The 12774-nt window shown below is 47.3% G+C and overlaps 1 protein-coding gene across 3 annotated transcripts in view; it reads right to left on the reverse strand.

The window, feature by feature from the left end:
* ST8SIA5 (ST8 alpha-N-acetyl-neuraminide alpha-2,8-sialyltransferase 5) overlaps positions 1-12774 on the reverse strand; it is a 130973-nt gene that overhangs the window by 30945 nt on the left and 87254 nt on the right. For all 3 annotated transcript variants that reach the window (XM_073589765.1, XM_073589764.1, XM_073589767.1), the window contains one exon: positions 2600-2692. In XM_073589765.1, coding sequence (XP_073445866.1) covers positions 2600-2692 — 93 coding nt within the window. The remainder of the gene's footprint in view (positions 1-2599; positions 2693-12774) is intronic.

A 12774-nucleotide genomic window follows, 5' to 3' on the forward strand; every position in this document is an offset into this window, starting at 1 on the left:
GGCCAGATGAAACTGTGCATGCTGCGGGAGCACCACAAACACACGCAAACACACACCTAGCTTCTTGTCCCACTTTGTAGGGGGCAAGGGACACCACTCTTGAAGTCAGAACAATGGGAACACATGGTCGGTTGGATGGATAGCAAATAATGCTTCCAGTCTGTTTCCCAGCACCACCCTGTCTTTCACACGTTCCAGTCTCGCTAGCTCTGAGTCTGGACCACATAATCCTCATCCTGATCCTCCATCCTACCATGGTTAGTCCCAGGAGACAAGAAATTTCAGTGATTTTTCCTGACACCCCCCCAAGACCTCCTGTTAGGGTCTTTTGGAAAAATGTTGGAGTTTCCCATTGACACAGGACATACCTTCTCTAACCCCCTAGTACGGGGGGACAGTGGACACTGCAGGTTATTGCCTTCGTTAACCTCCTAGTATGGAGGACACTACAGGTTATTGCCTTTGTTAACCTCCTAGTATGGAGGACACTACAGGTTATTGCCTTCTCTAACCTCCTAGTATGGGGGGACACTACAGGTTATTGCCTTCTCTAACCTCCTAGTATGGGGGGACACTACAGGTTATTTCCTTCTCTAACCTCCTATTATGGGGGACACTACAGGTTATTGCCTTCTCTAACCTCCTAGTATATGAGGACACTACAGGTTATTGCCTTCTCTAACCTCGTAGTATGGGGGGGACACTACAGGTTATTGCCTTCTCTAACTTCCTATTATGGGGAACACTACAGGTTATTGCCTTCTCTAACCTCCTAGTATATGAGGACACTACAGGTTATTGCCGTCTCTAACCTCGTAGTTTGGGGGGGACACTACAGGTTATTGTCTTTTCTAACCTCCTAGTATGGGGGACACTACAGGTTATTGCCTTCTCAAACCTCCTAGTATTGGAGAACACTTAGAAAATTAGGAAGGGGAAAGGGAAATTTGTGCTCACCAAAATAGTCCTGTAAGCCGGTCGTGCCTAGGGATCAAATGGCTGACCACCATGTGTTGCAAACATGAAGAGAGAAGGAAGATCCGGCACTGGAGACTTGATAAAATCCACGATAAGTTTTATTCACATAATTTCATGATAAAACCATAAAGGGGAAAACAGACCCCCCACGCCTGACGTGTTTCGAACCTTACACCATCATGTCTCTGAGGAAGAACCTGGTGTAAGGTTCGAAACACGTCAGGCGTGGGAGGTCTGTTTTCCCCTTTATGGTTTTATCATGAAATTATGTGAATAAAACTTATCGTGGATTTTATCAAGTCTCCAGTGCCGGATCTTCCTTCTCTCTTCATTGGAGAACACTATAGGTTATTGCCTTCTCTAACCTCCTAGTTTGGGGGGCAAGGGACACCACTCTTGAAGCCAGAACAGTGCGAACACATGGTCGGTTGGATGGATAGCAGATAATGCTTCCAGTCTGTTTCCCAGCACCACACTGTCTTTCACACGTTCCAGTCTCGCTAGCTCTGAGTCTGGACCACATAATCCTCATCCTGATCCTCCATCCTCCTACCATGGTGAGTCCCAGGAGACAAGTGATCCCACACCTCCTAGTAAGTGGGGGACACCACAGGTTATTGCCTTCTCTAACCTCCTAGTATGGGGGGGGGACACTACAGGTTATTGCCTTCTCTAATCTCCTAGTATGGGGGTGTAGGTATGCGTGCCGACTGGGGGGTGGTCCACTTTCCGCCGCGAACAGACTTGAGACAGAGACAGGTATGCGTCCAACAGGTCCTCTTTATTGGCCATCCTCTCGACGACCGCAGCACCACATACAGCAGCGTGACACCTTCCGCACACAGGCCCGGGTACCTTCACTTCCTTCTCCTGATTGACGTCCCTCGCGGCTCTTTCACTGTGGCTGCCCTAGGCCTACCACCACAGCGCTTCACGTGTCCGAGTCCATCCATTTGTGGTACCCCCAGGCTTTCTCTGTTCTGCGGCTTCTCCTGTCAGGGCCACCCCCCGACCGTCTCTGTTATCAGTCCCTTCAGGAGCTTCTTCTCTGTTCACCTCTCCCTTTGGTCTTCTCCTCTACTGAGCTCCTCTCCCTGGACTGAACCTTCTGGAACTCTCTACCCCTTCTTATATATCCCCTCTCTGGGAATTTCCCTCTAGAGCTCCTGTAACCCCGCCCCCACGACTCTGCGTTTTCATAGCCTTAAGCTGATGTTAAGCCCTTTCCTCACTACTCTCTGCTGCCATCTTGTGGCCAAATTACAGTATTACACCGTCTTCTGCTGTCCTTGGTCTCCCCCTAGTGGCCAAACCCGGTATTTCACCATTCTTTACTATCTCCAGCTGTCTCACACCTTCATATACAGCAGTCCACGTCAAGCACACTGTACATTACCCTCCTGCTGCAGACAGGTCCATAGGTCAGTCCACTTCCCCTACATCGGGACACTACAGGTTATTGCCTTCTCTAATCTCCTAGTATGGGGGGACACTACAGGTTACTGCCTGCAATATAAGCAAAATTCTCTGAAATGCTCTGTGCTGCCTATATATAGTTCAGGCACTGATCTATATATTAATTCTATACTATAATATTCCAAGGACCCAGGTACATACTCACATGGAGAGGACTTTCACATTGATGATGTCTTGCCTCAACTCCAAGCATTTTGTCGAGTTGAAACCCAAAGGACCTTCATAAAACTCAAAATACCTGAAGCAGAAAAGCAGAAAAGATCAGAAATGCGTTAGATGTACAGACGTAATGAAAGAAGTAATAAAATATACTATATGACAATTAGAATAGGTAGAGGTAGAATGGTCCGGAACCAGGAAAAATGAAAACATAACTTTTAAAGTTTGCGATAAAAACATGATAGGGAGGTACAGAGAGTAAAAAATCGATTGGATCCATAAGCTTACACGTTTCGGGTTGACACAACCTTTATTCATAGCTTTTCATACAACTGTAAAGATTAGGGAATTGTTATATTGGACAGTTCTCCATCATAAAAGAGTAAGTTCAGTCCAGACGGTCTAAGAGACAGACAAGAGACAGTCTCAGATTTATCATGGGAGGCAATGACCGCTGTAATCAGAGCTGTTAAGGTCCTCACGTTTGTCAGGAGCCCACCCAACTTTTGATCCTCTATCATGATTGCTCAGTCTTCAAAGATGTTAAATGGATTCCCAGGGCTAAGATAGTGATAACATATTCCGGGAACGGGTCATTAATATTAAATCGGCACCCCCAATAAGCAGATGTTACCGGGTGTACGGAGAGGTGGGGCTCCAGTACTTCCTATGGCCGCAGTTCCAGGCATGATTGGCGGTGGTCCAGAGGTCACCGGTGTCTTAGTTCTGGACAATCGCCGTCCTTTCTGCAGAATGTACCCCTATAAAAGGTACGTAAAGGTAAAGGTACTGCGCACCCATTAGGCTGTTGGAGGGTAAGATACCAACAGTACTTCTGTGCTGTATGCAAATGAAGGCTCAAGAGTCCACTGGGCGTGTCCGAACCATCTAAGGCTATGTGCACACGCTGCGGATCCGCTGCGGTTTTGGCCGCTGCGGATCTGCAGCAGTTCTGCAGACAGTGTACAGTAGCATGTAAGTCTATGTGATTTACAATCTGCTGTGCACATGCTGTGGATTTTTAACTGCGGAAAAGCTGCGGTTTTGAATCCGCAGAAAGAAATGACATGTCATTCTTTTCTGCGGATTCTGCTGCGGTTTACCATCTCCTCTATTGTAGAGATGATAAAAAGGGGAAAACCGCAGGCCAATCCACAGGTAAAATCGCAGGTCATTTTGCCTGCGGTTCCGCAGATACAAATCCGCAGACCAATCCGCAGCGTGTGCACTTAGTCTAAGTGTCCTGGTCAATCTTCATATAGCTTGGCCCTTGATCTGTTGATTGACACAAGAGTTGAAAATGGCACATGTGCAAAGTAGAGGTGAGCAAAAAGATTTGCAGGATCCCGGTCCATTGGTCAAGTCAGAAGTCCATGGACAAACTTCCTCCTCCTAGCTGGAGAATCAAAAGTGTCTCCCCAACAACATCATGCACAAAACCATAATTATAACGTAACGATATTACAGGGCTGACTAATTAGAAGAGCTCCCCTGGATTCGTAGTGGTATGGTCCAGCAGCTACTGACTACCAACGTGGCTTCTGGTCCGGGATCTTGCAAATATTTTTGCTGAACTCTTGTGTAGAGTGTTGTTCCTGGTATGGGCAGGGTAATCAATTTTGGCTTTAGTCTGATGACCTAGAAGGGAGCTCCGGAGCAGCGCAGAACTGGGTACTCACAAGGGCAATCACTTTTTCAGCTCCACATCAATTAACAAAGCCAGAGGGGGCTTACTGAAGATTGAGCAGGACACTTAGGCAGTCTGGAGACGCTCAGGAGACACTTAAGCCTTCATTTGCCTCTGTGATCCGATGCACCCTCCCTCGCCAAGATCCTTATTAATCAAAGACAGCAGTCAGGCACTGGGCGGGGAGTAAGGAGTCAGGGCCGGAGAGCTCTAAGTCCTTTGTCTCGCCCAGGTGCACTTGCAGCTTACTTGCATATAACTTGAATGTCAGATTTCCACACTAAAGGTGTTGATTTACCCAGCAGTTAGAGCGCCTGTACTGTCAGATATACCTTTATTTTTAGACAGAGATTCCTCCTTACAAGTTCCATTTAATTTCAGAAAATGAAATATACTTGGCTAGTCATTGATTTCCCTGGAAAAAAATCAGTTTTTACGATGAGAGGGACCAAAAGCAATCAAATGATTACTCCAAGAGCTGTATCTTGAAAGGGGGACTATTCCTTTAAAGGGAATCTGTCAGCAAGTTTTTGCTATGTAATCTGAGAGGAGCATGATGTAGTGACAGAGACCCTGATCCCATGAATGTGCACTTACTCGGCTGCTTGCTGCAGTTTTCATAGATTCACAGTTTTCTCGGTTGCTGATGTAGCAGTGCTATGAATGATTGTATCACCTCACCCACAGCCCTGATTGGCAGCTTCCTGTGTACACTGTCAGCAAGCTGCCAATCAGTAGAGGGGACGGGGTTACACAGATTTTCCTGACTGGTCCGTGACACTTAGTCTTCTAATGATAATCTCCTGCTGATAAAACACTGATTGTATTAAAACTACAGCACACAGCGTGACACATCTCTGGAATTAGGCTCTCTTGCCGTATATTATGATGCTCTCAGAATAGCCAAAAGCTTCTGACAGATACCCCTAAAAGTGGACCCATAATTTTTTTTTAAATATTATACCACCCACCCCCTTAAGCTGCCCATACCCATTAGACTAAGAATAATGTTGGCCGAAACTGCTGGTATGGTAAGTCGAGATGGCTCTTGGACAAACAACCACTGGTCAGCCGACAGCCATGTAATGTGTAGATCCAGTAGATCGGTGGTGGTCTAGTCCTTAGCACTCCACCGATCACTCAAAAACTGATCAGAAGCCTGCAGTTTAGCAAGCAGACATCCTGTACTCCGGCATGAGCACACCACAGAGCAGAATCCGAGCTCATTAGAAGTCTGTTGAGGGCACGTTTCAACAATTTTTGCGCCAGTTTTCTTCTCATGCAAAAAAAAGTCACAAATTTTGCAGCACAACATTTTTACCCAAAAATATGAAAATCTGCTTTTTGCAATTTTATGCCACTCCTGCAAAGTTTCAAAAGTGGATGTGGTTACCTATGCAAATGAGGTTATCACCAGATTTATAAATTAGGTGGAGTAACATTTGTAATATTATAAGATGGGCACATTTTAGTAAACTGCAGACAACACTTTATGAAACAAAAAAAAATCTGACACAAATTACGGCAACAAAGGAACTTAAGGAAAAGTGACTTTTAAAAGTTGCCTCTTAGTAACTTTCCCTTTATGGGTCCATGTTTCACTCTGTGCATGCGCTCATGCAGAAACCAAGAATCTCTGCCCCAAAGAAGTTTTTGAGCAATTGGTGGGAGTCTCAGAACCAGGACCCCAACTAAACTGGAAGAAGTGGACAAAGATGGAACATTAATTAAAAAAAATAAAAGTAAAGGATAAGTAAACATTAAATACTAGACTATCTGGCGGTGCCATGCCTAATCTGCAATCTTAGATTTGATGGAATGCTTAGATAAAGGAAATTACTGTTAAGGGAATCTGACAGCAGGTTTTCGTTTAGTGATCTGACGGCAGCATGATGTAGGGGCTGAGACCCTGATTCCAGGGATGTATCATTTACTAGGCTGTGTGTATCACTTCAGGACTAGGTGGCGCGTGCCTCCTAGTCAACTGCTCAGTGTAACCCTGCCCCCACCACTGATTAGCGGCTTTTTGTCAATTTACAGTGTACACAGAGAGCGGCCAATCAGTGGAGTGGGTGGGGTTATACAGGGCTCAGCATTTGAGCTCTGCTACATCTGCAGCAGAGAAAATTTAGATTCTTCCAAAATGACAGCAAACAGCCCAGTAAGTGATACATCGCTGGAATCAGGGTCTCAGCCTCTTCGTCATGCTGCTCTCAAATTACATAACAACAGTTTCCAGACAGATTCACTTTAAGTAGTATATTGTCTAAATTTACATGCTGCAGAAAGTTCTGTGACTTTTCCATTCATATTTGTAGGACTTTCTAAGAAGCATGCACTTGCTGCAGAAACAACATTTAGATAAATGGAGCTAACTTTGGTTGGTCGGACACTAGGAATATTGTGTAGGAACCTCCCATTGAGAAATTCTCTTGTTAGCTCGTGTCCCATAGAGCACAGTGCTTGGAGCTCACGTCACACACGTCCTCTGCAGATAGGAGTGACCCCGGCTGCTTAGAGCCGATACATTAATAGAATATTCTTATCCCAGCAGACCACAGTCATGTTAATTATTTCCTGTTTATCTTGATCCCTATGTCCTGTCCTCATGGGCCAAGGTCAATGGCAACTATACAAGTCATGGCCAGTGAGGGGATCATAATATCCAAAGCTGTGAAATCCATGTCTGTGCCTGCCCCTTCTGTTTCCTATTCTGTTGCAGGTGGTGATGTTCCTTCACTGCAGATGCTGCGGGCAACAATGCGATCGTCTCGTGCAGGGCTGCCACTAGAAATTTCGGGGCCCCATACTGGCAACATTTTCGGGGCCCCCTTGAGACTTCGCCCAGGCTCCACCCAGCCCCGCCTCCACCCCTCAATCTGTCCACAGTCCCACCGCTCTCTCTTGGAAAAACTCCACTTCTCACCTATCACACATTAACAGTTCCCATCACCAGATCACACATATAGCCGGCAGCTTTTGCCTTGGCCAAAAGATTTTTTTAAGCCGCCACCATAACAGGGTAGACACTTTTGGCCGAGCTCTACTCTACTGTAACCTATTAAATATTTGTTAAAATATGCAATACAATTTAGGTATATTTTTATTTATTTTTCAATTTTTAAAATTACCAACAATATCACATACAAGGAACAAATACCGCTACACCATGTCCAGACCACATATTACCACCACATAGTGACCTATAATACCACATACAAGGAACAAATACCACCCCACACCATGACCAGACCACATATTACCACCACTTAGTGACCTATAATACCAGATACAAGGAACAAATACCACCCCACACCATGACCAGACCACATATTACCACCACATGGTGACTGAATACTACAATACCGATCATTAATAAAAAAAAACATAATGCTATCACCATAAGTGGCATTATACACAGGAGATCTGTACTTAGTATGCAGTGTCTGTGTACAGGTAATATAGTGATCAATGACATTATACACAGAAGCTCTGTATATAATATACAGGTAACACAGTGATCACTGATGACATTATACACAGGACCTCTGTATATAGTATATAGTGTATAGTGTCAGTGTATAGGTAACACACTAACTCACCAGTGATGTCTCTAGGTGAAGTCCTTCATCCTTGCTTTTCATCTTTCATCCAGCACAGACCGCCATCACGTCTTCCAGCCAGTGCTCGTCTCTGCAGGAAATAACACAGTTATCTAAAGCTCCGCTTGCAGAACACGTTACTTATTTTTTCCCAACTTCTACATTACACTACATGAAGAAAAAAAGGCGACATAGTGTGGCTCTGCACAGTAACAGGACCGCCCCCCCATTTAAAACAGTATCCTCAAAAAATGTAATACATCACTGCATTAATGATATCCTTTAATTAGCCCCTATGGTAATAATATCCCCCATACTGGCCCCCCGAGTGTCTCATTCCTGGCTTCAGCCATATGTTCTCCCATCCCACCCTCATGAGTGTCCATTCTGCCCCATATGATCTCCCCATCCTGCCCCATCTGTCTCCACCGTATCCATCCTGCCCCATGATCCTGTGCGATCTGTCTCCAATCCTGCCCCATCTGTCTCCAATCATGCCCCATATCTCCATTCTGCCCCGTGTCTCCAATCATGCCCCGTGTCTCGCATTCTGCCCCATGTCTCACATTCTGCCCCCTCCTGTGTCTTACTGTCACATTCTGTCCCCTCTTGTGTCTCACTGTCACATTCTGCCCCCATGTCCTGCATTCTGCCCCAGCGTCCAGCATTCTGCTCCCATGTCTGCATTCTGCCCCAGCGTCCAGCATTCTGCCCCAGTGTCCAGCATTCTGACGCCTTGTCTGCATTCTGCCCCAGTGTCCAGCATTCTGCCCCGTGTCTGCATTCTGCCCCAGTGTCCAGCATTCTGCCCCATTTCTGCATTCTGCCTCAGTGTCCAGCATTCTGCCCCCATGTCTGCATTCTTCCCCGTGTCCAGCATTCTACCCCGTGTCTACATTCAGTCCCAGCGTCCAGCATTCTGCCCCAGTGTCCAACACTCTGCCCCAGTGTCCAACATTCTGCTCCCAGTCTCACAGTCTGTCCCTGGCCCCTCGGATCGCTTCTCTCAAAAATAAAAAATAAAAAAAGTTCTTCTTACCTGGCCATGCTCCAGCGGCGAGGCTCTGTCCCTCCACGCAGCTGAAGCGTGCAATCGCCGGCGAATGACAGTGACATCAGATGCCGGCGATGTGTGCACTGCGGCTGACGTCAGCTGCCAGCCTCCGATTGGCTGGCGGCTGTTAACTATTGACGTGCGGGCCCGCATGTCAATAGCGTTTAGCTGCCGCAGCACTGCACTAAGGGCCCGGTTTACCTGCCGGTAGGGGCCCAGTAGGCAGAGGAGATTGGGCCCGATGCAGGCCCCCTCTGCTCACTGAGCCCCATACGCCAGTCAGGGCAGTAAAGCCCTGATGGCGGCCCTGGTCTCGTGTATTTGCTGGGACTTGTGGTACAATCCAGGCAGGGAGGTAGGGGGTTAACTTCTATCTCCGGTTAATAGTAACTCATTGCTTTTAGCCCTGGACAGGGATGTTATCTATTTATTCTCCTGAATCCCTGTTTCCTTTGCCAGTTATAAGCTCCGCTTTAACTGGTTCACATATGATTTTCATCCTCTGCGCTTGTTTGTAGCTTCCTGAAGTTTGACCTTGGCCTATATTTTAACCTCTTTTCTGCTCAACATTTCTGCTGCTTTTCCAAAACAGCTGATATTGACAAGGCTTCCTGACTATCTTCTGCCATCCTGCGCCACCTGGCAGCAGCTATTCCATAGACCCAACCCAGAGGACTTTATTTAAGTCCAGATCCCTGTACAGGAGTTAAAGGGTTAAGGCCTGGGCAACTCCTGGTATCTGCTAGATGGAACGCTAAGTTCTATTAAAGGGCATCTGTCAGTAGGATCAACCCTCCTGAGCCATCTATATGGACATGTAGACCACAGAAAGATGAATAAAATGATATCTTGATATCTGCAATCAGATGTCTTATTTCGGAGAAATCCATGTTTTTCTTAATATGTAAGGAAGATGTTAAGATCTATGGAACGAACATAAATCTCCCTGAGAATATGCCTCCAGAGAATATTTTAAATGAAAGGGGGAGCTACCAATGTAATGACTGACAGTCAGCTCCCCTGATATACATGTCTCACTTTGGTAACACCCTCTTTTATTTACAATAAACCCTGGAGGCAGATTCTCAAGGAGATCTACGTCCAGCCTATAGATCTTAACAGCTCATTTACATATTAAGAAAACATAGATTTAACTGGAATAACACATCGGATCGCAGATATCACGGTATCATTTTATTCAGCTGCCAAGCACATTTCCCCAAGACCAAATTTCTAGAGTTAGACATTTATCCCATCCACTACAGACATTTTTATATGTTTTGGACCAGATAATTATTTATTAAAAAGATATTATTACATTATATACTTTGTGGTGTAGTGACCACTGTGTCCGCTAGGGGGCGCTGTGTGGGTGTCCCAGGAGAGAGGATGAGTGGCAGGATGCTGAATGATCGTTATGTATCCCAAGGTAGGTGGCCTTTGGATGGAAGCTTGAATATGTGCGCTGATCAGCAGAGGTAGCAGAGGTACTGCTGAGCTTTCGTTACACTGTGCCAGGGAGAGCTTTCCAGGTAGCTGGCGAGACAGGCGGAACCAGCTACCTACAAACCCACCTAGGGGCGGTGTTTAGAACGCCATAGTAAAGTGTGAAGGACCTGCGATGAGGTCATAGCCATGTGATCCGGTGGGTGTGGCTACGGACCATATAAGGTGACCAGGGTAGGTCACATGAGGGAATGCTTGGACCCGAATGGTCCGTATGGAAGGTCTCGTGCAGGGAGATGTGTCTGTCTTCCTAACTGCACATGTGGACGCTGTGTTTAATGACTGCAAGTGCCTGAGAGTTCCCAGGGGAGGGAATGGACGTCTGCAGTGTGGTGAAGCAACCATGAGATAACCCAACCATGGGGTGAGATAACTGTGAGGCTAGAGAGCCTGCGTATTGGACATTGCATAACCTGTGTGACTACAGGGTTAACAGAGTGGAGCTCTGTCATGGACGCTATGCTGATCTGATATGAATTTTCTGTTGCTGTTCACGGTTTATGATGCATAATAAACCGCATGGACTGTTGGAGTTATATGAGAAACCCATGCCGGACCTGGTTATTTGGCTGCCTAGCGAGTGTCCCCTACCTTAATGACAAGCGCTACCTTACAGTTGGTGGAGAATGCGGGCAGTGTTGTAGCCTTTTTGCTAGGAGCAACGGACGAGGACTGCAAAATTCGGTTGCTAAGGGCAACGGTTCCAACAGCACATGTTGCAGTGCTGGCAACGCTGAGCCAGGAGGGCTGTCGGTCTTGAAAGCCGTGTAATATGTTGACTGGGGTCAGTGGAAGAGATTTATAGGACACCTCTGCGGTAGAGGGGTCCGAGAACCTGCGTGGCCGGCAGGTGACGGTTGTGAAAGCCGTGTGATGTGCTGACCAGGGTCAGAGAAAGAGACTGGTGATTGCTATAGGGTGTCTCTGTGGAGAAAAGGTACCCGAGAACCTGTGTGGCCGACACAGGTAATGGGACAGGTGTCCGTGTTGTACTGACCGGGGTCAGTGAGAAAGACTGTGTACCTGGAGGGTTCAGTGAGCAAGGTCCTGGAGGGTCAGTGTTGGGAGGTTCTGGGAGAAGAATCGGATCCCTGGAGCACGTGCTGTGACCTTGGACCTGGTGAGGCGTGAGTGTTGGACAGTCTCAGATGGAGACGGATGTCCTGAAGAGCACCCGCTGAGCCCCTGGACCTGGTGAGGCCGGTGTGTTGGGAAACCCTGGGAGGAGGTTCGGCTCCCTGAATAGCACCCGGTGCGCCCTGTGTGTTGGACGGTCTCAGGAGGAGATGGACGTCCTGAATAGCACACAGACAGGACACGTGAGTTTTGTGTTGTGTGTGGTTTTTTTCTTTTCCCTTTCAAGTCAGCTTGCGGTGGCTCAGTGGGGTCAAGAAGGTGACAAGCGGCTTGCTGTAACTCAGCGGGGTTATGAAGGTGACAAGCGGCTTGCTGTAACTCAGCGGGGTTACGAAGGTGACACCAGCAGCTGTGTGTGAGCGGCAGCCGGAGGTGTTGGAGATCGGTGACAGCAGGAGCTGTGGTGGTGCCAGCAAGAACTTGTGTGGTATTGTACTTAAAGGGCCAGTACGGGCCCAAGAGACAAACTGTGTCATGTGAATTGTGGTCTAAGGAGACCTGTAGAAAGGACATGGGGAAATCCCAAAAGGGGGCATTGACCCAAATTGGGGCGGTGACCCAAAAAGGGGTGGCGTCCCAGAGGGGGCGGCAACCCAAATTGGGGTGGTAACCCAAAAAGGGGTGGAGTCCCAGAGGGGGCGGCGACCCAAATCGGGGTGGTTCAGAAAAGGGCAGCACTGGTTACCTCAATGGACATGTCTGGGGTACCGCAGTGTGTGTGTATGTCTTTTTCAGAATGTGGAATATTCTTTCCGGATAGTAACGATGGGCCGCAGGTGTGTACCGTGATGTTGCACTGGAAAAGAGTCTCTGGTCGGCTGGACTCAAAGAGTCAGGTGACTCTGACAGGAACTCCTCTCACTTTCTGTCTGACCCAGAAAATGGTCCAGGTTCGCTGTAAACATGGGTGAACTCTGCGGTAGACAGAGTAATGTTTGATCCATCCCACAGCATTGAGTGCCAAGGTGGCGGTATACCACCAGACTTAGTGTATGCCTTCGAGATGCGCCGGGACTTTGTTGTGTTTGATGATGTATGGCAGGGGGATGGAGACGTTTCTACCGTTGAGCTAGCAGACATTGAGACGGTGACGCCTCCTAAAGTCAAAAGGTCAGATGTAGAAGGGACCGGAAGAGGGGGTGCGTAGACCCAACTTACGGACCTGACGTCTCATG

This window comes from Dendrobates tinctorius, unplaced genomic scaffold, assembly GCF_039654945.1.
Source record: "Dendrobates tinctorius isolate UK_male_01 unplaced genomic scaffold, ASM3965494v1 ptg000113l, whole genome shotgun sequence".
NCBI lineage: Eukaryota > Metazoa > Chordata > Amphibia > Anura > Dendrobatidae > Dendrobates > Dendrobates tinctorius.